At 35.3% G+C, this 27,974-nt stretch overlaps 1 protein-coding gene across 2 annotated transcripts in view; it reads right to left on the bottom strand.

Moving 5' to 3' along the window:
* Nucleotides 1–288: 288 nt before the first annotated feature.
* FAD6 (fatty acid desaturase 6) overlaps nucleotides 289–27,974 on the bottom strand; it is a 31,544-nt gene continuing 3,858 nt past the window's right edge. The window contains exons 3-11 of one of the 2 annotated variants that reach the window (XM_089807285.1): nucleotides 5,828–5,871; nucleotides 5,549–5,746; nucleotides 5,287–5,430; nucleotides 5,033–5,184; nucleotides 4,124–4,246; nucleotides 3,773–3,950; nucleotides 3,379–3,497; nucleotides 975–1,089; nucleotides 289–860 (exon numbers count right to left, since the gene is read on the bottom strand). In XM_089807285.1, the coding sequence (XP_089663411.1) occupies nucleotides 699–860; nucleotides 975–1,089; nucleotides 3,379–3,497; nucleotides 3,773–3,950; nucleotides 4,124–4,246; nucleotides 5,033–5,184; nucleotides 5,287–5,430; nucleotides 5,549–5,746; nucleotides 5,828–5,871 (1,235 nt within the window). In that variant the 3' untranslated portion in view covers nucleotides 289–698. The remainder of the gene's footprint in view (nucleotides 861–974; nucleotides 1,090–3,378; nucleotides 3,498–3,772; nucleotides 3,951–4,123; nucleotides 4,247–5,032; nucleotides 5,185–5,286; nucleotides 5,431–5,548; nucleotides 5,747–5,827; nucleotides 5,872–27,974) is intronic. The other variant, XM_089807286.1, reaches the window with a different exon arrangement.

Below are 27,974 nucleotides of genomic sequence, written 5' to 3'. Positions count from 1 at the left end.
GTAATGGCATTGCCATAATGTTTGGTATGTGTTTTTCAAATGGCAGCGACCTCTTCTATTTGTATAAAAAATAAACCAACAGGAGACACGTCCCTTCATGGGACATGTATATTCATCAATAAAATTAATATAATGATAGTTCATAGATATATATATATATCACAGGTTTATCCTACCAAAGCTACCAAACATAAACAAATTTATATGAATAAAGTGATTTCCGCAGAGGAATTGGATATTTCATGTATAAAGGAATTTTGTGATGTAAAATGTTGCACACTAGAGTAATTAGAAGGAATTTGTCACCAAATTAATATATAATCACTCAAATATCTATAAAAGAACACTAACGAATGTACTACTAACTTTGAATTTGCAATGGGTTGCTGTCACAAAATTCTAACCCATCATAACATGATCTTTTGAGCCATTCATCGCAGAGAAAGAAACTATAAGATATATGGCCCTTGTCAATGGGCATCGAATTACAAAAATTTAATGCTCTCTCCCTTTAAAAAATTAATACAATCACCACGAATTTCTTGGACAACTATTCCACTCTGTTAGTGATCTTCAATGTCAGCTACATCAGGGGAAAAAGATGGCTTTTGAGAAAACGACCCCAAAATGTTACAATTAGACGCGCCTCAGGCAGGTATTTACCAGTATAAAATGATTCAATAGATTGGTATGAATATTTAGGCCAAATTGGGCATCACCCTTCTTAGAAACCCAATGACTTTTGATTCTTCAGGTGCCCCATCATCAAATGCAACATAGTTCTTTTCTCTGTCATAAATGTGACACCTTGTCATGATTGTCTTCATTAAACGCCAGTTCCACTTGGCCTCATTAAGATACTGTGGCAATAATGAAATCAATCAGTGTTTCTACCTGACACTATTTTTAGAACATGACCATATGAGTCAAATTTAACTGCATTGAATTGAAAACATGGCTGACTGCACAGATACCTTGCCCCAATTCTTCCGGAGAGAATCATGAGCTAGCCTCAAGTTGTAACTTGGAATCCTTTGTGATATATGATGAGGAATATGCACATTGATGTCATGACACAAAATCTCAATCCTGCAAAATCACACCATTTAGATGTCAGTATATTTATCAATCTGACATGCCTTGTTTTCACAATATTAATTCTATATTACATTAACTGCTTATGGTCATTAAATGAATTAGTATTATAAATAATCTACAGATTAAATGCAAATAAAACAAAAGTACTTAAGAGTAATAACCCAGTGATCTGCAGCCCTAAAAGTCGCTTCCTAAGCGAAAGCATAACATGGCCTTTCTGATAAGACAGTAAGCTAATAGTAATTTATTTGACTGAGCTAGGTTGTTGTTACAAGTGAAGAGATAGCCTTCCACGAATTTATTTACATAGTTTTAATTCATTTTCCCCAGTGCAAAAAGAAAACAGGTATATTGCAGAAATGCAAGTGTCAAAGTTACATGAAAAATGCTACAATTCATAGTTACATGAAAAATGCTACAATTCATTGTGGCTGCGGGGAAACGGTGAAATTTGTCATGGCTGTAGGGAAAAAGGTCAAAATTCATAGCAGTTGCAAAGAAAAATGTTGAAACTTGTAGCAGGTTATCGCAGCATCATCCCAGACAACCCACGCAAAGATTTTCGAACCTTATTCACATCCTCTGCTTAACCAAACCTGAATCTGAATCTAGGCCAGACTGGATCCAACCTGGAAGAGGATTGAACTGGTAACATTGAAAAAATTGAGTACAAAATCGAAAAATCATGCAGACCCTGATAAAATAGATAGCTGATAACTAAAAGTGTGCTCACTTATGGAACTCAAGTGTACAGGTTGGAAAGTCAAAGCATCAAAGTCAGTTTCCTCTAACTAAATATCTCTCAGCTTTATTTCATAATTTTTTTAAATGTACCATCAAAAAAATTGAAAACACCAAACAGAAGGCCAAAAAATGAATGGATTCACATTTAGCAAGTTTTACTCCCAAACTCGGTGAGGATTTTTTTTGAGCTCTTCAAAAAATTGGCAAGTTACTCCCCACCAGAAAACAGTGGCAAGTATTCGCCACATATGCCCATCATTCGTCACAGTATACCATAGAAAATCCATTAAGACTTTCAAATCAGTTGTGGCAAAGACAGTGAATATGGAAAATAAAAACATAACATATTCTTATTAAAAGAATAATAAATATCAATGGCACACAAAGTGTGACTTTGGATTTCACGTTCATCAGTGTTTCATATAATCATGACACAGATATTTTGTCTTATTCAAAAACTCCTTCCAGCAGTTGAAACAGGGAAAACAATATGGTTCAAATAGTCAAAAGGAGATTCAAGAGAGATAAATATTAAGATTTACTTTATCTTCTTAAACGTTTCTTGGCTCATCTAATGATTTTTTACCTGTGTTCTATGGGGACACATCCCCTATTTTTGGCCCTCTAGGAACATCCCAGAGTTGTGTCCCCTTCCATTCCCCCGTCCCTGTCACCATATCCAAAATGCCGTGGAACAGTTTAATAACCAACACAAGGCAATGTTTTTTTTTAAGACAGAATGGTAGACACAAATCCATGTGGGCTTTGAGATTAACTAATGGTTCTAACTTAAGCTGGCACTATGATGAATCTATGTTTCATGCATGCATCCAAGTGTTGGAGTCACAAGCTTATTATGTGTCTCGGACAAGACAGTTTCTGAATTCACCATAAATGTTATCATTAAAAGTTTTCTTTTTTCTAAAGCATGATATATTTAATATATTTTGAAATTTTCATGTATATATGTATGGATTTGTATACTGCCATCCCCTACTTTTGGCCCTCTAGCAAACGTCCCAGAGATGCATCCCGTCCCCCCATCCCCAACCCCGAAATGCAGTGGAACATAATTGTTTGCTGCTTTGTGGGCCACATCCATCCCTTGCTTTTGTTAGACTTAAACATACCCAGAAGTAGTATACAGATACATCCCAAAACTTCAAAGCAACCATCAATTGTATTGCCTCAACTGCAATGGGTATGATCAAACAGGTCTCTGTCTAATGATTAATCACTTAGAATTATATTATACAAGGATACATCATCAGAAAAATAAAGAACACTGTAAGAATTGGCAAAGAAATTATTGACCATGCTTTGAATGATTGGCTTAAGTCTATCCAACAATACCTTGTAAGATTGTATGCAAATTTGTAATTCTTGCTACTATCTTTTGTTCTTATTATCTCTCTTTCTATATGTCACAGTCTTATAGTCTTGCCCACAACACTGCATGCATGTTGTACACACACACATTGAGGCATGCCCAAATAAGCACAAATACTTTTTTTCTATAAAAAAAACTTTAATTACCAGCTAGGATAGTCACAATGAACTGTTCCACCTAACTGAGCCTGGCCCGCATTCCAATCATCTGAAGACTTAAAAGGTATGTGCGGTGCTGTGTGATGAACCATTGTAAAAGTACTCATCTGTACATAATGGTAGAGAACATAACCACATAAAATAATTAAAATCATACTTATCATAGCTTTACCTACTTTAGCAGGCAAAAAACTTACTGGAAGAAAAGCAAAAGATGAAAAGAAATTCTATCAATAGAAAAAAAGCACATTATTCCTCGTATATCAATATAAAGTATATTGTGGTTTCCACAATCAGTAGTCGAACTAGAAATGAGGCAATAAATTCTACAAGAACACATACATCATCAACAGACAAGCTAAGCTTAAGAAGAGATCCTTACCCAGAAGTGATAACCAAGCCATGGCATCAACCAGAAGTTGATCCAACCAATGACACCCAGCTTGTATATTATCAGTGGCCATCCAATGGCCATGAATGCAAATACACATGCCAAACTTATTTTCACTCTACTTTGTTCAGTTGGCCTAAACCTCTTCAAATCAAAGTGCCATTGCAACCTATAAAACAGACAATTAGAAGTAATAACTAATTAGTAACAGATACATTATTATATATATGTGTAATAGAGGCTTACAAGCATAATAGGCCCATCCATGCATCTACAAATTATATAATACTAAACTGATTTCTAGAAATTAAAAAAGCTTCATTGTAAAACAATATGACATACCAATGAGCAATTGACATCCAAGGACGGATTGGACCTAATCCAACAGTCAATGCAATCCCCAAAACCTTGTTTCTTTCATACTCCTCCCTCCAAACAGGATGCCAGGCAGTATCTTCTTTCAGCCTATATACAGATAACATTGATGATTGATTAAATTGAACTACTAAACCATGTCTGAGTAAAAGGACAATAAACAAAGTTCAAAGACTCGACAGTGTAAAAAGGCATACACATATTTAAACAATAGAAACCCTCCAAATTGAGAAAAAAAAAATACTTTTATCATTTTTAATGTACTATAAGCACCATAACCACTAAGTGCACAGGAGAACTATGGAACTTTCAGAATTCAGTGAAATGAATTTCCTGGTTGAATGGCTTGGATGCACAAGAACACAGACCCTTCATTGATCGGCAATGATATGAATCCAGATAGTCAAGAAAGAATGCTTGTCATTATAAATTAGAGTTTTAAAAGCAATTTGCCAGACCATACATCTCCAGTCTAACTTCATTCTTTATAATCAATTCTGTAATGCTCCTTTATCAACTTGACTCTTACTAAAGAATACCAAACAGCATCTAAAAAATAATTCTCATGACAACCTGAAACAGTTGAAGCCAAGCAACATAAATCACGCAATGGATATTATTTATTGAATTCCACCAAAATTCAAGGAAAATCCAAGGTCAATGACAAAACCTGCATGCTCAATACTCAATGATGTTTCAGCAAAAACAGAACTTACAAATTATAGAAAGTCAGAAAGCATCAAATACTTGAGCACAGAAAATCAATATAACGAAGGAAAGCATGTATTACTTTGGAAATGAAAACCCTTGCCAAATAAGGAAGAGACATGTAGCTTAAATTTTTAAATAGATTGGATGCAAAGATGTCCTACTGACATGTTTGTCTTGGCATGATGTTTATCATGCTTAATGCGCCATGGTTCAAAGGGATATATCAGAGGCAAAAAAGCCAAAGTTCCCACAATATCCTCCACCAGTTTGTTCTTTGAAAAGGATTTGTGAGCACAATCATGGCCTATCACAAAGAACTGCAAAACAAAAACTAACAAAATTAAGAAAAACAGTATAGATGGTGTAGTGAAAATATTCTAGTACAAACACCATATTCTTTAAATTACACGGAAACTAACCCCAGTCACAGCAGTCCCAGTCCATGCCCAAGCCAAAGGAAGGAGGTACCAAGGTGATTTAGATATCAGATAAAGCCCCACAGCATAAGCAGCGACAGATATTCCTACACTTTTCCATGCCTTCATATCATTGACTTCAAAGACCTTAAAGAGAAAAGGAAAACATTGATTAAGCTCTAGCTACATGTTCTATGCATGTAGAGTTGTCTTAACTATCTTAACTTTTAAGAAAATACAAAATGTTTAAGGGCTAAAAAACCACCTCTCGTGGCAGCGTATCAATTACATTCTTCAGAGTTATATCACTTGGAACAGGCTCCCCAATCTGAGTGAAGCCATATTCTTCACAAAGGTGGTTCCTTTCCTCAAGGTCATAGAGAGTTGAAGGTGCAAGAGGCAAGGTCACAAATGGCGTATTATTTTCTTTATCATGTCCCCTACGGTGCCGTATTGACGTTCCCTGAGCAACTTGACAATCACACTGTTAACAGTTTTGCAAAAGAAAAATTCAAATTAATTTTTTAATTGACAATGCTCATACCTGACAATGAACTAGATGCCTAATCTTGGCACCTGCAAAGAACCCTGAAACCTTTTGGTCATGCCATTAACAGGTAATTCTATAGTAATCTACAAATTTTGGTATCCATATGAATAAAAAGAACACATCTTTCACATTTTAATCCCAAATGAAGAAGTTTTGGCAGACAAAAGTAATATTATCAAAAAAATTGAGATATTTCCAACTTTTTTGAAAAAATCAATTGCAATAGCTATTTTCATTATGCTCAGTTACTGATTTGGGTAATTGGGTACAGGTACATCCGTATATGTGTGTGTGTGTATATATGTATATGCATATATACATACATGTGTATATATGTATATGCATATGTGTGTGTGAGAGTGTGTACACTGTGTACAAAGTTCAAACATCAAAATTTTAAAATATAACTATATAACTATAAAGAGTGATCCTCATAAATCCATAATCACCAATTAATTAAAAATTATATACTTCATAATATTATATTCATAATTTGCAAAAATGATAATGTTCAAGTCTTAATATAAGGAAAGGCAGGGCGGAATTGTGGTCGAGGGGGCTTTATTCAGTTTCAATTTATTTATTTAGTTTTTTTTTTCCCATTTCACAGCCCTTTTTTGAACACCCGTGGAACTGGAAATGCCCAGGATCAGCCTGGGCAGAACCCTGTGGGAACCCAGGGAAAAACATAGTGTTGTTGACTCAGTGGCCAGCACCTCCTTGGAGATTCGTGACATGGCTTAACTGCCTCCCATGGGTCAGATTAAATCTGGCATTTGTATCGGGCATTGAAAGTTCAAGCTTTTGGTGCAATGGCAAATGACTCCAACAATTTGTATCAAAGCCTTGGGTCATGGGTTCAAGTCTTCCTTCAATGGGTGTTGAAGGCTCAGTCAGTGCTAAGGGGGAGATTGCTGACTCAGTGGTCAGTACCTCCTTGGAGATTCGTGACATGGCTTAACTACCTCCCTTGGATTGGGTTAAATCTGGCGTTTGTATCGGGCACTGAAAGTTTGCGCTTTTGGTGCAATAGCAGATGATTCCAACACATAGACCATCCCCGACCCCATTTATAGGCCTATATGCATGATTCTGATAACTTGGTCATTAAGTCATTGTCTTTGTAAAAATCTGAAGCTCGGATAAACAACCTTACTCTTGAATATGTTTCACCTCACATGACATGAAGAGGTAAAAAAATGTACAACGAAAGTAACGAGAATCACAACGATTCACATGATTCAGCAGTTCGATTCAAGCCAAGTGATTTTTTGTGAATGGGTGAATCAAATTGGCAATCTCTTGGCATGAATTGCCATGAATCGGCTGGAAAAATTGGGCAGCCCAATTGGGCAACTTAAAAACATAAAAAAAAATACAACTTTTTTAATAATTCTTTTTCACATTTCTCTTTCTTAAAACTCTAAAAGGCCTTCTATTTGTTGAGTATGACAAAAAGAGAGAAAAAGAGAGAAATAGACTTGAGCTAGAGCAGACAGACTTGTCTTTTCATTTTGTTTACAGATAGACATACGTTTCATGGATCTTCATCTTACATACATTTATGATTTTATGTCATTGGTTTTATGGATCTTCATCTTACATACATTTATGATTTGACAACATTTATAATTCTATATATCTATGTCATATGATCCTATGTTTTCTATTTACTTCAGCTACAAATTACAAATTACATTTTACATATGTGATGGATTTATCATTTATGGTCTTTGTTTTTGTATGTTAGCGTCTATTCGATGATGTTATAGTGTTTTTAAGTTATATTCAATAAAGGGTGCACGAAATAAGTTTTACATCGTTACAATCTCTAGAGTTTGAAGGTTTTCACTTTGCCAATTCATAGTCGATTCCAATCTGATTCACGAGTCGAGTTGGCCTTGCCAATTCTAAGTTTTGGTTCTTTGTGTACAACTATGCCAAAAACCATGTACAAGTGCAACTATGCCAAAAAATATGTACAACTATACCAAAAGCAGTGTACATCCATGTCAAAGCCATGTATAACTTGCTCAAAATGATGTATAACTCAGCCAAAATGGTGTATAACTCACCCATAAAGGCCAAAACTGGTGCGTAAGTCCTCAAAAAACAGTGTAATGACCCTTGTCTGCCATTACTTAATCTTTTCAATTCTTGCCCATTTCTTTCGTTGATGATCCCATCATTTTGGTGTATAATATTATTATATATCTTATTTAGAGAGGGGGTATGTCCCTTCATTTAATTTATTATATTTGTTTATTAATATTAGTATTATAATTATTATCTACTATTAGTAATAATGTTTAATTAATATTGATATTATGAATATATGTAAAAAAATTTAATCTTCAATTTATATATTTAGATTTTAATTTAACTATTATGTAAATTATATATTATAGAATTGATTATTATTTCATTATTAGAACATTACATTGTTATTATGTAATATATTGTATCATATTATAATATATCATTATTTGGTATATTATCTCTCTTTATATAGTAATTATTGATTTAATTATATAGATCTTTTACTAGTGGGGATATCACAATCCACCCCTCTCGAATTTGCTTGTCCTTAAGCAATTTATAACTCAAACTCATTCTTTTCCCTGCATATGTGTTAAAATACTTGCAAAGTACACATGTTACTATATGATGGTCTATGAATAAAGACACAAAGTAGACACATTAATGCAAGAAGACACAATGCAAACACGAGGTAGACACACAAATGCAGGAAGACACAAAGAAGACACAAAGCAAGCATATTAATGCATGAAGGCACGATGTAGACACATGGTATACATGTTAGAATCCTTCTTACAATTTGAAATAAGAAAAGGTGAGGAAATGTTTTACCACTTTGATCGTGAATGTCGTACTCCTTTCCTCTGTCTCGAAATCAAAAGTTCTTAAAGATGCATATTTTTAACAACTTTTCTTTAGCTAGTACTACAATAGGGTGTATAATTTCATAGTGAATGGTAGATTTACTACTACTCGAGTTTGGACACGCTCAGCTTGAGGCTCCCTCAGATTTTTATCCATATTGGGATTCTCTTGCCCCAACGCGACCAATTTACTCCACCCCCTGTGCACACTCCCTACCCACTAGGAACATGTTTAATTTTGATGTGGATGGTAGATTTACTGCTTCTCAAGTTTGGACACGCTCAACTTGGGGCTCCCTCAGATCTTTATCAATATTGGGATTCTATTGCCCCAACACGGTCAATTTACTCCTCACCCTGTGCACACTCCCTATCCATCATGAACTTAAGCACAAATATTTTAAATAATATCCCCTTCTGAGACCTTCCTTTATAACCCCGAATTCATTTGTTCCTCAAAGTCACAACTATAACCTTCCTTTCCAAATTTTTGTATTGAATATAAATGGAATCTTCCTTCAACTTTTTTCTTTTTTTTTTTGAAGTCCACAATATTTGATGAATATGAAATGGCTTCTTCATAGGATGTATCCTTAATTTCTTCCAACTCTCAACTTAATAGTTATTTTACGCTATATTGTTTGAACTTTCCTTTAATTGTCTTCTTATTAACTTTCATTGATACCTCATCTCTTATTAGAATTTGATAATTATTAAGATTCCAAAATCCCATTGAAATCTTCTCTATATATCATGCTATAACATGAGGATGATAACGTATATTAAGATTTACCTTTACTTCATCAACTATTCATATGTTATAATCCCCTTTTCTTATTTTATAGTTTTTTCCCTTAATACCTTTTATCTTTTTAAAAAAATATATATTATGGCTTATACTCTTAAAAGCCTTGTCTTTGGTGGTTCCCTATAATTTCGGCTCTTCCCATAAAAGTCTTCCATGTAAATCTTAAGCTTGATTTTCCGGCCCACTCTTATTCTTGGGATTTAATATAATATTGTGTGCTTTTCCTCATAAGTGTTAAACACAATATTCTACTCCCCTTCACTTTTGTAAACCTCTATATATGTCCCATTATGGATCACCCGAGAATCAAAATTACACAGTATGTGATCCTTATTTAGTCATTGTTTTTGCTGTCTTCACTAATTCAATTATTGCTTTGATTACTTGCCCTGAATTTCATTTGCTGTTCTTCTATGAGGATTCTTCACTGTTTTATTAATATCGTTGTTATTCCACAAAGAAGTCTCCATGTAATGTCCCTGGACTATGAGTTCTCGATACCATTTGTAATGCACTCTCTAATTCTGTTTTTTTATTGTCATTTGAATAAGCTTGATGGGAATGAATGAATTAGTGCAGATATTGTTGATCATTGCTGACCCATATCTTATTCCTCCTTGCTGAGTGTCATTTTTCCATATTAATTCCTGTGTCTTCTGTTCTCTTCATTGTCTAATGATTAGGTGATGACTGGTTCTTACTCCCCATTTTTCCTTCGTATGAATAGCTTTAATATATGAGATAAGGCTCAATGCTTTTATCATTACTAAGTGTCTGGGTTTGTAGTTTCGTTTGTCGATCAATCTGAACTTCGCTTTGTTTATTTTGTCTTGCTGCTCGCAATTACCTTGATTCTTAAATGTTTCCTTCTGATATTTCGATGGATTAATCAAAGTTTAGCTTGTTTGTGTCATATAAGATCACTTTTTATTTGCTAAGTCATTAATGGAGGTTCTCTTTTTTGCTTTTCTTAGAAGTTTGGATAAGCTCCTACTCACAAGATGGCAGGATAATGCTCTGATACCAATTGTAATGACCCTTGTCTGCCATTACTTTATCTTTTCAATTTTTGCCGATTTCTTTTGTTGATGATCCCATTTTCTTGGTGTGTAATATTATTATATATCTTATTTAGAGAGGAGGTGTGTCCCTTCATTTAATTTATTATATTTGTTTATTAATATTAGAATTAGAATTATTATCTACTATTAGTAATAATGTTTAATTAATATTTATATTGTGAATATATGTAATTTTTTTAATCTTCAATTTATATATTTAGATTTTAATATAACTATTATGTAAATTATATATTATAGAATTGATTATTATTTCATTATTAGAACAATACATTGTTATTATGTGATATATTGTATCATATTATAATATGATTTTATTTATATCATTATTTGGTATATTATGCCTCTTTATATAGTAATTATTGATTTTATTATATAGATCTTTTACTAGTGGGGATATCACACAGTGCACAACTCGAAAAACAGTGCATGATTCCTCGAAAGCAAAATGCACAACTGCTCAAAAACAGTGTGCAACCACTTAAAAATGATGAATAACTCCTCAAAAATGATGCATAACCCCATCATAAAATGAAGAGAAAACAATGCACAGACAAAAGAAAACCACGTCCATGTTTAACATATGATCATTATGGCCCAAATGCTTTGAAAAGAGTAAATCAGATCTTGGCCTTGAAGAAAAGAGTGGAGATTGCAGACCTGGGCTTGCAAAAGCACAATTTGGAGTGGCTTCTTTTTCAGTTTTAACCAGCAAAATAAACATCTGCATGACATTCTACATGTAATTCAAATAGAATTCGGATTTTTTTAATGTTGATGTGTGAATTAGTTCAAATGCAACTACAATACTAAGATTAGGTGAAATGCTTTATATTGCTTATACTTGTCATTTTGTGAATTTATCACAAGTATTTTCTTGTTTTACAAGGCTGAAGTGAAAATTCAGGTGCTCAAGAACGTGGAGGAACTATCGCAAAATGCTATATGAAGACTTATGAAGTAGCAAGTTGCAAGTGGTTTGTCAAGAGGACAAGCAAGATGATGTTCAAGGTTGAAGATCAAGGCCAAGGCACCAAAAGAGACATCAAGATTTTGTGTACAAGCAAGTACAAGGTCGTGCCAATGAGAAGATTTCCAAATTTTTAAGATGGAGAAGTGGAAGTAAAACAAAGATTGCAAAATAAGAATGTTGATGTGGCCTATGCATTTCCAACCAATCAGAAAATTCAAGTTTACACATGTCCACAAATAATCAGTCACATAATGCCAAGTGTACATGTTAAGTCCACATAAGGCTTCTACCTAACCTATTTTCTGATTGGTCAATCAAGGCATTATAATTTTCTTATTAGCCCATAAGGTGGTGCTTTATTGTAATTGGACAAGCATTTAATGCTTGTAGCTATTAGCTGGATTAGGGCATTATTGAAGAAAGCTCAGCTCTTGATCTGGATTTGATCTTGGCTCTTCATTTGTAACTGAATAACTATCAAAGGCCAAAGCCTTCTCATTTGTAACTATTTGGATTAGAGATAGATTAGCTAAGGGGAAGAATTGTTGAGATTGTTGATAAGATATTACCAAATTGTTTTTAATTCATGGTGAATTGTTATTATCATTTGTAGTATTGCATGGTTTCTAAGTTTTCTCACTTAGTTTAGGATTTTACTTCATGCTAAGTAGAATTAAGAGAAGATGAATGAATTACACTGTTGAATGGTGATCAATGGTGAAGCCAATGTCCATAACTTTTGGTACATGTTAACTGCAAGTAAATAGTGCAAGGTTAATTTGGGCCTAAATTGCCAGTGCTTAACTTCTATTGAAAATGTTCATTTAGATTGTGCCTTCATAGGGTACTTGAATGAGTATTGACAATGTCAAAACCATTCCCACATCCTTTGAGGATAGAACCCTCCTCTGCCTAGTTGATACGATGAAGCAAGGACCAATTAGAAGCTTACCCTATCATCAACAATGTCTTACATTCTCATAGTTGGATTAGCCTACTCAACTCTTATCCTTTGTTTAGTTGGAAGTAGTTGGAAGAAGTTGAAGTATTTGATATCCATTGATTGAACAACATATGTCCCTTTGTGATAACCAGCATATCATATCATTAAAACTGAGTTCAGTCCACAATTTTAAGGAACCTTGCGGTTGTCTCATTTGATCACACAATTCAGATACATTGTTTAGGATATGAGCATCCTTATTCAAGAGAGAGAGTTGGAAATTTTGTGTTTCATCTTGAAATACTAAGTATTTGATTTTGCATGTTGTAGTGACATAAAATTCACATCAACAAGTAACCCCCTCTCGCCACCTTCTTGCCAAGGTGGCAAGATAAGGTTACGCTTGCCACCACCAAGCTTAAGGCTTGGTAGACGATGATGAAGAAGCATATGTTTTGGTTTTTGCTCAGAGCTCCTATGCCGAGCATCATTCTTTCTTTTGGGGTTGTCATTGAGGACGCAGCTGGAATTGTGCAAACTCTTGAAGCTTGGCCTCTCACATATTCTGATCATTGTGCAGGCATGTGAATGATCATTTGCCACTGGGAACTTTCTTTGTTTACAATGACCTTATGGTTCCATTGATTTCATGATTGTTGGATTCATAGATTTCTTGCTTTGTAGTCTGACTATTTTCAATAAGGTGTAATTAATTTTATCATGTTCTAATTAATTTTATCATGTCCACAAGCAGAGCATTCTTAATCAGTGATATAAAGTCGTATGTTTTTTACTATGAAACTATTCATGGATTTCAAGATTCTATCTACCTCTATGTCGTTCTGTAAGCACCTCCACTGCATACTCTCAATCCAAATTTGTTTGGATGCACCACGGATTTATTCTTAATCATGAATTTAGCAATGTCATTCTAACACTTAGCTCTGCATTTAAAGTTTCTTTGATGGCCTTGAAATCCCTAATAAGTTTAGTTGCATTATAGCTTCTCTCTTTGTGTGTCAAATTTCTTAATAGATGCATTATGGTATCATAATAGTTCATTTTTGCACCAAGAATTCATGTCTCAATTGCATGTGATTTTATGTTTGTTTCTTGAAAAATGGTATTAAATGTCAACAGATCCATTTGATTTAGATCAGATTTGTGCATGCAATTTTGTTGGGTTTTGGAAATTGTAAAAGTATCATGCAAGCTGCACTTATTTAAGAAATAATGGCTTAGTTTATGGTTGTGAGAATATGCGAAAAGTCTGTTAGGACAGATTATGTAGGAACTAAGTCACAAGGTTCGAGTTCGAATCTAAGTTTGTCAACTATGAAGTTTTTTTTTTTGATAGGTAACATTTTGATTTTCATTGATAGTAAAAGAGATATTACATTGGATTGCCATTTGTATAGGTTGGCCATAAGCTTTACAAACTTCTATCTTCCCTACCCCATGGACGTATATAGATATTAAACAAAAAAGGGCATTAACACCCAATCAAAAACAAAATCACCCCAACCAACAAAAAAGAGACGTAGTTGATGCCAAAAGGCAATGACGCAAACAACCACCAACAACCACCTATGCTTAATCCATAAACCATTGTGTTGCCTCCTCCCTCGTGAAGTTTGGAATGGCACGGTCTTCCTGAACTGACATTGGCATGCCGAGAGGCCTAGTTCCTTGGAGATGCTTGCTGCCCATTTCACTTGTGCCCACCTCTTCCGTCAATGAGATGTCCAGCCACATTCCTTTCACCGTGGAATCCCCAGCATCATTCTGGACTCTCCTCTCAATCTAGTGTCACAAGGGAAAACCTAGTGTTGTCACACTCATACGAGGCGTCGGCTTCATGAATCTCCATCTCTCCTCACTCGAAACCCAGATCTTCTCTTGCAAGAATTTCACAATCTTCTTCCACCCTTTCTCTGTTTGCGGTATATACACCCCTTGTGGATTTGCCGATGACCAAACAATCAGGGGTTGAACCGAGGAACCCCCTCCCCCAATCAGCCTCAGTGGCTCCTGTCCCATTTCCAGACCCACACCCAAAACAACTCTGTCCATAATATCCTCCAGCCCCTGCAGCCATTGTGGGTCAAAGCATGCTGCCACAACCTTGTCGACTTCCTCCTTGGTCTCACCATCAAAGCCAAATGCCACAAAAAATGAAGTTACATCCAAGTTGGAGCGCCTACTCCAGTAGGATTCCAAATATTCCATTCCATACATTTTCTGGATGCCATCCAAGAACTCTTGGTCATTAAACAAGAAGATGTTCTTCAGACGCCTCACTATAATCTTCCCTAAATACAATTGCATCTGACAGTCTGATTCAAGTGCAAAGTTAGCCTCCATATCCGTCACTCTGCTGAAAACCCTGAGAAATGTCCTTTCTTTCCTCCTTAAAATCACACGCTTCGAACAATCTGGAAGCATTCTCTGCATAGGGTGCCATTTAATAATTTCAATCTCTGTCACGCATGAGGGATTGATATATCCTAAGTGCCATCGAGATTATTGATTCACGATTTGAGATTTGCTCCCATGATAATCGGTTAAAACACTTTTTTGGCCCCTTCAGTTTTGTTTTCCAATCTTTATTCCAAGTCGAGAAGCCTAAGGTCTTCAAAAATTTCATTATAAATCCCAAAGCTACATTCACACCCATGTTGGCAAGTTTGTTTGCTTCTCTGTATGCATGGGAAACCTTAAAGTCCTCAAACTCCAGTAACAAGCATCTAATCTACTTTATGTGCTTTTCAAGATGCCAAGCTTCCAGCTTCCCTTTCTTGATTCCGTTACTGATTATCTCTGAATCTCCTTCCAAATGTACTCGACGGATGCCCAATTTAACACCTAAGACTAAAGCCTCTTTAGCCGCTTCACATTCTGCCACATTATTCGTTCCATCCCTCAGTCATTTGGCCACAAAGCAAGGGTGTTTCCCTTGTGATCTCTTGCTATACATCCACAACCGGAGACCCCCGGATTTCCCTGAGCTGTCCCATCAAAGTTGATTCGTACCCAACCTTCCTCTAGTAGTAGCCAACACACCCTTTCCCTATTATGTTTAAGATCAACCCTTAAAGGCCCATTAACAAGTTCGTCAACTATGAGGTTTGGCAAGACCAAAAAAAAATGAAAAAAGTTCGACATTCAATTCACCTTATAATATAATGATGAATAAAAATACTGAAAAACAAAAATAATTATTTAAAGTATCAACAAATATACAATAAAATAATAAGACCATTAATAGATTTAAATTAATAATAAAAACAATAAAAGTATTAACGGAACTAAAAATAATGTAATAATATATAAAAATAATAATAAAAGCATCAACAAATTAAAATTAATAAAAATAATATAAAGAATATACATTAATGATTATACAGTAAAACTAGAAAATAAAATCACAAATACTAAAGTCTAAATAAAAATTTATATACATCATATTAAACATTCAAACAAACTAAAACTAATTAAAAATAAATAATCTAATAACAAATAATAAAAACACAGGGTTACAATATTAAAAATAATATTTTAATGAATAAACAATGATAACATTAAAAAATTACATAATGACAACCTAAGCCTAAAAACAAATAAAACAAACATAAAGTTTAAATGCAAATCATCCCCCCGCTGTATAATGGTGTTCTGATTGCAGATTTTCAGAATGTCATGGCGGGCAATGCTGCATATTACCAAAACGTTGGGAGTCATCTTAATGCAACTCTTCATAGGAGCTATGCCATGGAGATGGAATCAACCGTTGAGAAAGGGCTCCTATTTTGCTGAACAAGTAAATGGCTTCGCATAAGTGATCCTTCAACTGGTTATTTTAAGTAGGATTCATCCTACCTTTGTAGATATGTTAGGTTAGGTGTGTGTTTGGTGTAGTTGTTTTTCCTTGCTTTCCTGCTTTCTGTGTGTTTGCTTTCCTTTGTGTTGGCTGCCCTGTTTACCCACCACCCAAATGCATAGCATCTCCCTGTGCTATTTAAGACTTTGCAACCCAATGGACTAAGCACTGATCTTTGCTATTTAGTGTTTTTTGTAATAAAGGAAGTAGGTAGCCTATTGTTGTCTATGTTTTTGCCGAACTTTTTGCAAAACCAGAGATTGCTAAGTTCCTGCCTAAGCACTAACATGCCTAGTTCCCCAATCAGAGCCAGTTCTTGCCATGATTTCAATCCCTCTATATTTTTCAAGCTTCTAGCACTAGGGTTGAGTCAATACGATATCATATCTGAGTCTAGATTTCCCTTATGGAACTTCTCCTCTCATCTATCCCTTTGTGTGCACCTAGATGGACATTCAAAAGCAATCTAATGCATTCATTCATATTAGGTGATTAGGAAAGGGAGGGTAAGTCTATGCATTTCCTAGATGAGAGGGAAGTTGTTCTAAAATCCTAATAATTTGATCAAGTGTTCATGGTAAAGACAGGATGCATTTAAGAAAATCAAAGACATATTCAAAGAAAATGGCAGCGAAGAAATATAAGGAACAAGGCTAAAGATAATATGCAGATCGTGAGAACAAGCTAGAAGAAAGATCTATTGAATTCGATGTAGAGTGAACATTGAAAGATGTAAAAATGGCAAAGAGCACAGTCAAAGGTGGCGAAGACCAACGTTGAAATCAAATCAATGGCAGAAAATGCATCTAGATCTCCATGTCACAAGTTGAAAAGTCAATTGCTCTTAGAAAATGGATCCTTGGCCATTGGATGAAGAGAAGATCGAGTGTTTTCACCACGTCACAAGTAATTAGTCATAACCTAAGGTTAGCGTTGCAAAAGAGGGAAATCAAGTATGTGCAGCTTCACAGGGTTATGAAATGAGTTAAGGGTTTAAGCTATGATTCTGCGATGAAAGTAAACAGTTAAAGCTTTAAACAGTTTTCACAAGATCGCAGGGTTTCAGTCAAAGTTGAAGACCTTAGCTATGAAGTTGGGAAATGAAGAAACTGTCAATCGAAACAATCATCGCAATGTCACATAGTTAAATGGGAAGTTAATTTTAATGTTGCGAAGCTGCAAAGGATGATCTGGACAGTCAAGTGTAAGGTGACCGCAACATCGCAGATGAAAGAAATTTTACCTCTCAAACCGCAGTGAAGGTGCGAGACAGTCAGCCTAATGATCATCACTCGATCACGGCTTGTTTCTGGCTTGAGAAATTGTAAGGTGCAAAGGTGCGAATCGCATGACATGTGGAACAGGTGAACCCACTTTGCATAGCAGAACATTATGTTCCTAGCCGTCGGATCTTAAAGATCAATGATCATCGCACTTTCGCAAGTGATTAAAGCTAACCCAAAGTTAAGGCAGCGACAAAGTGGAAGCGTATAAATCACATGATTGTAAGGTCACAGGTAGGTTAAGTTAATCACAAGTCAAAGCCGCGAAACAGCAAAAATTGAAGATCGCAAGGTCACAAGCAATTAAGGGTAACCTGAAGTTAAGGTTGTGACAATGCGAGAGACGACAGCGCTAAAGGTGAACAGTTTTCGCAAGGTCGTCAGTTAAGAAGCATTCAATACATTTTAAGTTACGACCCAACAAAAGTGTTAACAGTTAAACCCTAAAACAAATCGTCACATGGTCGCTGGTGGTTAAATGAAACCTAGAGTTAGCACGGCGAAATGGCGAAAGCCATAGATCGCATTGTCACTAGCAGTTTAAGTCAACCTTGGGTTAAGGTCGCGAACAAGTGGAAATTGATTGATCGCATCATCGCATTGGAAGAAGATAACGAATGAATGATGGCTGCGAAGAAGCGAAAAGGGAAAATGTAAAAAGGTTTTAATGTTTTAATCATGATTGTTGATAGAGGATCGACGGTAGAGATTTAAATCTGCAGTGACCGTTGGGATATGAAATACAATTTTTGGCGCGAAGATGACTACTACAAATCAAAGAGGAATATGAATCATTTTTTAGGGTTTCTAACCATTTTTACTTTCCTTCTTTGATGTATTGAATTCTAACGATGATTGTTCGATTTCTGAGCGATTCAAGTGCTCTGTTAATGTAACTGATGAATCTGTAACTGGCCAAAAATCCTAAGAGGGGGCCTATAAATGTAATTTTCTAAGTTAATAGAAAGGATCGGCAAGTTTCATGCATTTTCTCCCCCTTTAGCGGAGACTATTGAGTGAGAATCGAGAGGTGTATGGAATGAAGGATTAGATTGATGTATGTAACTAGGTAATGTGATGTTATAATTCCACTTAGAACTAGCATGCCTAGGTTTCTTCCATTGTCTCCTTCGGCTGAGCTAACATGCACGTAGATTAGTCTTTTTGGAATTGTAGGACAAGTACTTATGAAGTTGTTAGTATTTGGGCTAATCAAAGTATTAGTACAATGTTAATAGCATGGGTAGTCAGAGTGCTATCTTTCATAAGTATTTCTGCTCTTTCCCAGAGCTGCATAACATCTTGCATTTTTTATGTGAAGTTAGGATTGAAGTGTGCTAGGAATTTGCCACTGGATAACCTTGACTGGTCAATGAACCACTTAGGGCCAGGGATGTTCTTCTTCCTTTACATCTCCTTACATCCCGTAGTCTTAGATGCATTTAAGAGTAAATTTAGTTAGTGTTAGACCTAAAATCTCACCTAGGTTGCTTATGTCTATGAGTAATCTGGTTAACCACTTCTGCTCTCAAGTTAAAAGCATACCCATAGTCACCCTTTTGATCACATAAAAACATCATTCCAAGTATATCTTGCATATAAGGGAGTTGTATCTTATAATTCAAAGGGCAGCGATATAACATGCATTGACCCATTTGTTGGCGACATCCTTTTGTTTCCTCACACTCTGGGCGTCTAAAGTCAAGATAAAGCCAAGTTAGAAAGAGGGACAAACTATTAACCAACACTACAAGGTCCAAACAGTGACAGAACATGCACACCATGGAAATTACATGTTGCCATGCAGAGTCCAATCGATGACAGAACATGGCTGTCAAGATTTGCCCTTCGAGAGAGCATTTCTAAACTCATGCATTACCAGTAATTGAAAACATTTACTTATAAAAAAAATTGCCAAAAACCCTTTCTTAAATCGTAGCTATTTTATTGACCGTACGAATTTGATGCGAATTTATATGATTTTTTTTCATTTTATGGGTTCGCTGAATTTCGAACCTAATGCCGAAAATTCGGCGAACCTTGTGACACAGTGTAGGAGTATGATAAATTGCATAGGACTCTTTAGCCCCTATCTATTGTTCCCTTGGTTTATACCCAAATATTGTGTGAGCCAACAACTTGAGTTAGGCTGAACCTTTGTTTATTGAAAAATTGTATTAAAACTCAACAAAAACCATTTGATTTAAGCCAGAGTTTCGCATTCAATTTTGTTGGATTTTGGAACCTGTAAGAGTATCATGCAAGTTGTACTCATTAAGAAATCCCAGCTTAGTTTATGGTTGTGAAAATTCTGTTAGGACAGAATCTGTAGGAGTATATACTAAGTTGCCGATTCGGATTTTGGTTCGTATGCGGGTTTGACATTTGGTCGAAAAAAATTTGGGCTAGGTTCGGTATGTTTTGGGTTCGTTTGTACAAGATTTTTTTTTTTTAATTATATATATGTAAACATATGCTATAGAAAATAAGTTTATAAACCACTATGCTAATATTTAAGCAATTTAGCAACATACACCACCATATATATTCACTATTTAGTTTGAATCGCATGACAAAATGTCAAAATACATCACTATATCAATATTTCAGTTCAAAAACAGTAATGCCAACATTACTAATCAGTAATCACTATCAATCATGTGATAAAAAATCATCAAGAATTCCTCAATATTAGGAAGCTACAGATTAGAAGCACAATTAGTGCCACTAGCATTAGTAGTCTTAGCTATGGCCTCAGGATCAACTTCAACATCACCATGTATCTCATCATAATGTTCACCATCATCAATTGCAAGTGCATTAAAGTGCGCTTCCAACTCTGTAGACTCTGGTTCAACATCCCATTGTTTTGCCTCCTCTTTGTGAGTTGTGAGCCTCAAGTTGGAATGCACAATGACCAAGTTACCTGCCTTCTTGGAGTTTAGTTGGTTGTATTTTATTGAGTGGATGAAGGAGTATGTGCTCAAATTCCTCTTAGATGATGATGAACTAGCAACCTATCAAGATTTACAAATTTGAAATTATAGAGTGAAGAGTTCTGAATATTTATGAACAAGAAATTATAAATTAGAATCTTAAGATTAAAGAACTTACCTGTGATAAAATTTTGACGGCAAAGGGTTGAAGTGCTGGTACATTTCTCCATGGAAGACCACCATTTATGAGCATCAGCATTGTTCTTGTCTTCAAGAGCATCAAGACCACAATCATCGGTGCTCGTGAAACTCATAAATTCAGACCTCACTACATGTCGTAGGTGCTTGGGAAAGAGTCTTTAGAGGGCTGCCTTGTACCCTTGAGCAACTTCAAGATCTCTGTATGGGGCAACTCTAGTGGTACTCTCCTTGAGAACAACTAGGCTATAGAGCCTAGGGGTCAATGCAAAGGCAAGTAGACGCAAAGGGGCAGTCATTTCGTTCCATCTCTCTACCATGATTACTTGTAGCTCCTTGAAGAATTTTTCATCAAGATCTTGCTCTTTCTCATTTACGATAGCTCTGATATCCTCAATCATGGGGTCAATGCCACTATATACCTCACCCAAGCAAGGCCTATCCACGTCAGTGTATCGGATCATGCTCAATATAGGTTGAGTGAACATCAGAAGGTACTCAACACAATCCCACCAAGAGTCTCGTAGTATCCTTTTCTTAATGGAAGCTGCCCTTTCACTACTAAATTGCCTCTGTACGCTCCAATTAGCATTGGTTACCATTCTAGACAATGCCTCTTTAACTTTGACAAGGCATCTCAAAACAATAGTGTTGGAGGCAAAGTAGGTCTCAGTAACCTATTTTAAGATCAAAACAATAGTAGATTAAAAATTTAAAATCAACTAATCTATTTAAATTTAAAAACATAAAAAGTTTCCCAAACTAATGTGACTAGATTTCTAAACATGTTCAAATTTTAAACAATTGAACTTTCCTTCAAGAATTGTCTAAATATAGCTTACGTCATATGGTGGTTTGTGACAAACATTTGGATATCTTGTGCCTCTCCATACATTTTTTTAATCCACTCAAACTTGGAGCCAATTTTTTGCAGCATTAGGTTGAGTGAGTGCACAGCACAAGGTGTCCAAAAATGTGTCAGTACCGCTCCTCAACCAATAAGCCAGCAGCCCTACAATTCTTGGCATTGTCAGTTACTACTTGAACAACAGTCTGAGGGCCAACTTGCTCAATTAGCTTAGATGAGAATGTTTGCAATGAAAGGACCGTCCTTTACCTGACCTTCACAATCCATAGCTCTCAAGAACATTGCACCTCTTGTAGACATTGCAATAACATTCACCAAAGGATGGTTCCTCGCACCTTTCCATCCATCCAATAGTATTGTGACACCTATTTCGTCCACGAATCCTTGATGAGCAGCATGGCACCCTCTACACAGGTCACCTCATCAAGTAAAGTGGTGTGTATCTTCTCATAACCAGGCCCCTTGAACCTCTTTGGAGCTCATTAATTGCTCTCACCATGTATCGCCAATATGGTGAGCGAATAACATTAAATTGTAATTCATTTGCATATACACATCTTGCTATGGCTTGATTGGCAATGTCTCTAGATTCATTTTGAAATGATACTTCCAATGGTCCCATTGCTTTCTTACTTAGAACCTGTTATTGAGGAGAACGTAAGAATGGATGACCCTTAGCTAGTGGTTCACTGGTAACGGAAGTTGAAGACATAGATGACATTTTCCCTTTCTTTGAAGGCCTACCACTTTGGAACGGATGAGCAGCACTTGCCCTCACGGCAACTTCATCTGCTTGCTTTTGATCTTAAATGTATTTGTTCACAATGTGGTTTGAAAGGAGGGTTTTAGGTAGCCTTTCATTTACTCTCGGCTTCCCTATACAAAATTTAATGCCTTTCAGAGGAATAAAGCACAAATGGGTTTTCACTCTACTATACGAACTACTTGATTCCTCTTTGCAATGGCTGCAAATCCATACAACCTCCTCCACCCGGCATTGATCGAAGTATTTGCACATATTTCCATATCAAGGAGCATCTGTCGATTTTGAAGTGTAGGTTTCCAATGCCAGAACCACTTGCAGCCACTCTTAGAATGATAGAATCTACAAACAATAGATAACAAAAAAATAAAATGAAAACAGTAATAATATTATTAAGATGAGAACAAAATTACAACATATTCATTATATTCATATTATCATTTCTTCAGACATCAGCAATCAAGCACATTGATAAATCAAACCAGAGATTACTAATTTTTTCAGGCTACAACATTCATCCTCACTAGCCACACCCTCCTCATATAGATGGCAAGAGCAACGAGGCCAAGACAGTTAATAATCGGCTCTTGGGCCTGTTAATGTGTGATAGTTTCAGTTGGATAAACCTATGAGATATAGTTATATATGTGTTCATTATTATATGAGATAAATTAATATAATAATAATATATATAACTGTGGTTAATGTCTATTCATGTCTTACTCTTATTTATTTGAGGAAAGCTGCCTTTGGAAAACACATGCCAATTATCAAGGCAGTGCTTAATACATTTGCAGCAGATCCTCTCGAAAAATTCAACATGGTATCAGAGCACGTTTCAATCCTGGGAGAATTTATATATAATTTCAGTTGTAAAGATTTTACTTGTTTGGGATAATCTAAGTTTGATATCATCAATGTCAAGCTAGTGGTTTGCAGATGAGAATAAGATGTTTATCGATCAAGAACTTTTTAGGATAACCTCTGCATTAGACTTGGCATGTAGAGAAATGTATCACTTCACTGTTGTATTTATTGCAGAGTACTGGAAATTCTGGTTCTAAATTGGTAGACAAGATGAGCCTCCATCACTGCAGTTTTGGGGGCTGTACAGTGGTTCTACTTTTGTGAACTTGTCATTACACAATCACAAAAGGATATGAATTATGTATCTGATCTGAAGATATGGTTATGCCTCAGATGTAATTTGTATCCGAATATGTTTCTAAATGCAAATGATGGTACAGTCCATGAGTCGAAACAAGGAGGATGGCGTCGAACAAACTATTCACTATATATCATTCTCATGAGAATCTAAAATGTTGGCAATCTGTATGTTGATCTTGAACTACAGTGACTCGATGGTGTTGTATGGTCACCCGAACTATATAACAATGTATCATTATCCAGCATTGGTATGATACGTTACAAAGATTTGCTTGTGATCCTTCATACATTCACTAGTTTTATGACCACCTGTTCACAATGATGTAGAGATGCACCGCTTAATTGTTGGGTATGAAGATCACCGAAGTCATGTATTTAATATTGCAAGAGTTCCAAACTGACTTGATCACCACATGTATCATTGAATGCTCGGGCATGTATGGGCCGCAGTTATTTCAAAGATGTTGAATGCCAGCATGTCTTGATCTTTAGTGAATAGTACCACAATCTCATAAAGTTCATCTGAAATTGTAGTAACACAATGCCACCCCAAGAGTATAGACACTGATATAAATAGAACATCGACGCATTTATATGTGTCATAGATAGCAATAAATATCATCACCTTCTTATTGCAGAGTTGTCCACTCGATATGTATGCAATCAAAATGTGATAATCTTTGCAACCACCTGCAAGAATGCCATGATGTGATTATACCGATATCACATTGGTATGTAAGAAATATGATCTCCAAGAATGTCAATAGTAATAAGAATCAAAGATCATTATTGGATGATGTGGGATTTGTGACTATGCAACCTAAGGGCATACATTTAGTACTAAGGTAATAGAAGTATTGGGTAGCGATTCTAAAGGCAAGTAAAATATATATTTTTGTTTTGTATGTAAATCGAAATAGCATGAATATATGAAATATATCTGTGTAACATCTTTTAATTTAATAATTTGACATTATGAAATGTAAAAGAATTAGTTGATGTACATCAAGATAGTAATATAACCTCTTATAAATATAAGTGAGTATAGATTAAAGTATATCTTTAAATTAAATATTTATCTACATTGAATTAGAATGATCTTATATTATGCAAATCATTCTTATTTATATTATAAGAGTTAAGTTCATTGATCTTTTCCTTTGAGAATTTTATTGCAGGAAAAGAAAGATTGAGATTCAAAGGGAGCCTGACATGTTACTAGAGGCAACCTTGAAAGAGATGGAGAATATTGAGGATGTTATTAATCTTCAATGATCTCGGTGTTATTGATTAAGAGGGAGTAAACCATGATGAGATGGATTCTCCAGTGATCAATAAATTGCCACTGTCAAGAGGACCTTGATTTATACGTCGTGAACATGTGATTTTAATGGGCCTGCCCCCTATGTATATCATGAGGAAGTGACGACTTCCAAATGATCATCACTTGTATTCGGAGAAGTTGTTGTAAGGTGACGATCTTACAAGAACTTGTATTATGAGATCTAACGATTAAGTATATGGTGAATGCCTTGCATCTCAGCATTCTGGGAGGCCATTACTCAAAGAGTACTTGGTGAATATCAATGATATTCTGGGAGGCCAATACTCTTGATATCAAATGTGATATCAAACCTTATTGAGTATTTGGTGAATATCATTGATTTTCTGGAAGGCCAATACTCTTCATATCATATGTGATATCAAAAAAAAAATTTAGTACTTGGTGGATATCGAATGTCGATATTCTAGGAGACCAAGACTCGTGATATCAAAATATTGAATGTCTACTGATCAAAGATATTTTTATATTGTGGTGATATATGATCCTGTGTTTATCCTCCCTAGCTAAGAGGGAGTGTTAATGTGTGATAGGTTTAGTTGGATAAACCTATGAGATATAGTTATATATGTGCTTATTATTATATAAGATAAATTAATATAATAATAATATATATAACTATGGTTATATATTAATTATAGATTAATATAATAATAATAAATAACAATGGTAATATTTATTATAATATTAATTATTAATTAACAAATAGACATGTCTTACTCTTATTTATTTGAGGAAAGCTGCCTTTGGAAAACACATACCAATTATCACGGCAGTGCTTAATACACTTGCAGCAGATCCTCTCGAAAAATTCAATAGGGCCTAGGATAGATAAATAAACTAGTTGAAAGTGAAAGTATAGTATACGGACACAATGCCTCTATACAAATGTATAATAATATACACATGTACAATGTCTCCACCTCTACCGTGAATGGTCTATGGAGAAGAAAAAACGACAACCTGTAAGTTTGTAACCTGTCTTTTGGATGCACAATAATGTTTTTGCCCTACACGATAACCACAATAAAGTTTTTGCCCTTTTGTATTTCTAGATGCACGATACTGGTTTTGCCTTTTGGATGCAAAAGAAAAATGATGCAATAATGCAAAATGATAGACAAAATGTCTAAAATGCTATGTAAAATGCAAAATTAATGCAAAACACTTTATCGTTTTAGGCTTTTAATTAAAAAATGTTTTTAAAAAAGAGTTGAAAAGTCAACAACGACCAAAGTTGTTGGTCATACATTCTAGGTTCCAGATGGAGTCGACGTGTTTTGTCAACATTTGCACCATAGTTGACCAAGGTCCTTCCCAACGAATGAGGAGCGAATTTTCTAGTCTACAAATGTGCCTTGAATTCGAACCAAATTCGAATATGGACAAAACCAACTACCAACTTTGAGGTTGCAAGGACGAATATGGCTACTTAGAATATATAGCTTGCATGCAGTTCTAAATAAGGTCTGCTTTGTTGGGACTCCTTAACCCTTGTGTATTGTTCCTTGGTTTAAACCCGAATGTTGTGTGAGCCTGCAACTTGGGTTGGCTGAACATTTGAAACTCTTATCCATGTTATCTAAGTCCAGCCCCAAGATGTGTAGTATATTGTCTCTGCACTTCATTTCCTTGCAAAACATGAAAACACTTATGTTAAGTTGGTAAAATGGAAAATGTGATGAAAACTAAGAATTCTGACTAAGCATCACATGGTTTCAACTTGGCACTGAAGTTGCATTTGTATGAACCCATGCATTGATATTAAACTTCTGCTTCTGATTTGGGTTCTGAGTCCTGGTTTTCAAAGTAAAAATCAATTAAATTCAATTTACACATGCCCTACCTCTGATTTCATTATTCTGGCATGGCAAAACCTAGTTATAATCCATACCTGATCGAATTGTTGAAAGAATTCTGAATTTCCTAAAAGCTTTATGTTCTGGTTTCCAGCCTCTATCCACTCATTTTGCACTTACAATGTCTGCTTTGCTCTTGTATTTATTCTCAGGTCTTTATCTTTCATTTATAGGCGTTCACTCCAAAAGTCATGTCTCGTCATATGGCTGACATGGTCTAATTTTATTGAGTTTATACTTCAATTTTGCCCTCATAGACGACTTGATTAGGCAGTTCTCATGGTTCACATTTGCTCTAATGACAGGGCGAAAATCTAAGGGTGGTTGGAATTACAACCCCCCATGGAAAATTATTTGAGAATTCATTCTAGAGTTTCCCAAGTTTGTGTGTGTAACAAAATCAACTTCCCTCCTGTTCATTCCAATTTTTATTGTTTGAAAATCAATTTCTTCTTTCCATCATTTAGTTTTCGTACTTGCAAGTGAGATTTCTTCTTTCCATCATTTAGTTTTCGTACTTGCAAGTGAGATTTCTTCATTTGCCAATTGATTTTCTCGCTTGGATGAATGGTTTCTAAGTTTCTTTCTTCAATTGATTCAGATTTGATTAGAAACATTCAAATTTCTTATCAAATTGCCCAGATTTCTTCATTGCAGCACTTGAATACTGATTTTGAAGGCATCAATTTGGTTTTGAGTTTGAAAGAATATTTGCCGAGACTCGGTGAGATTTAGAGGGTGCTTGGATTTCAATTCCAAGGCCAGTCGGAAATCCAACTCCATTTGGAATTTTGTTCCAAGGGAGGTCAGAAATCCAACCTTCCTTGGAATTTTCCAATTACACATCTCCATGTTGATTCCAAGTTTTGCTCATTTTTTGCCTTGGACTCCTCTTTTACATGCACATTGAATTCCATTTCCACTAAAAGTACCACCTAAACTTGAATCAGATTTTCGAATGTACACTGCATTTCATGAGCTTAAGTTGAATTCTTGCCCAAAACCTCATAACAAATTGCAATTTCAGCCCTTGTCTGTAAATTTCTTGATCTCGTAAAGGGCAGGTTTGTTGAAGGCATTGGACACTAATTCCAAGACAAGTCAAAATTCTGACCTTGCTTGGAAATTTATTCCAAGGC

The sequence above is a fragment of the Cupressus sempervirens genome, chromosome 10, assembly GCF_028749045.1.
Source record: "Cupressus sempervirens isolate cs-2001-9-10 chromosome 10, ASM2874904v1, whole genome shotgun sequence".
NCBI lineage: Eukaryota > Viridiplantae > Streptophyta > Pinopsida > Cupressales > Cupressaceae > Cupressus > Cupressus sempervirens.
Note: the sequence above shows the minus strand (reverse complement) of the source record. Positions and strands in the feature narration are given on the sequence as shown.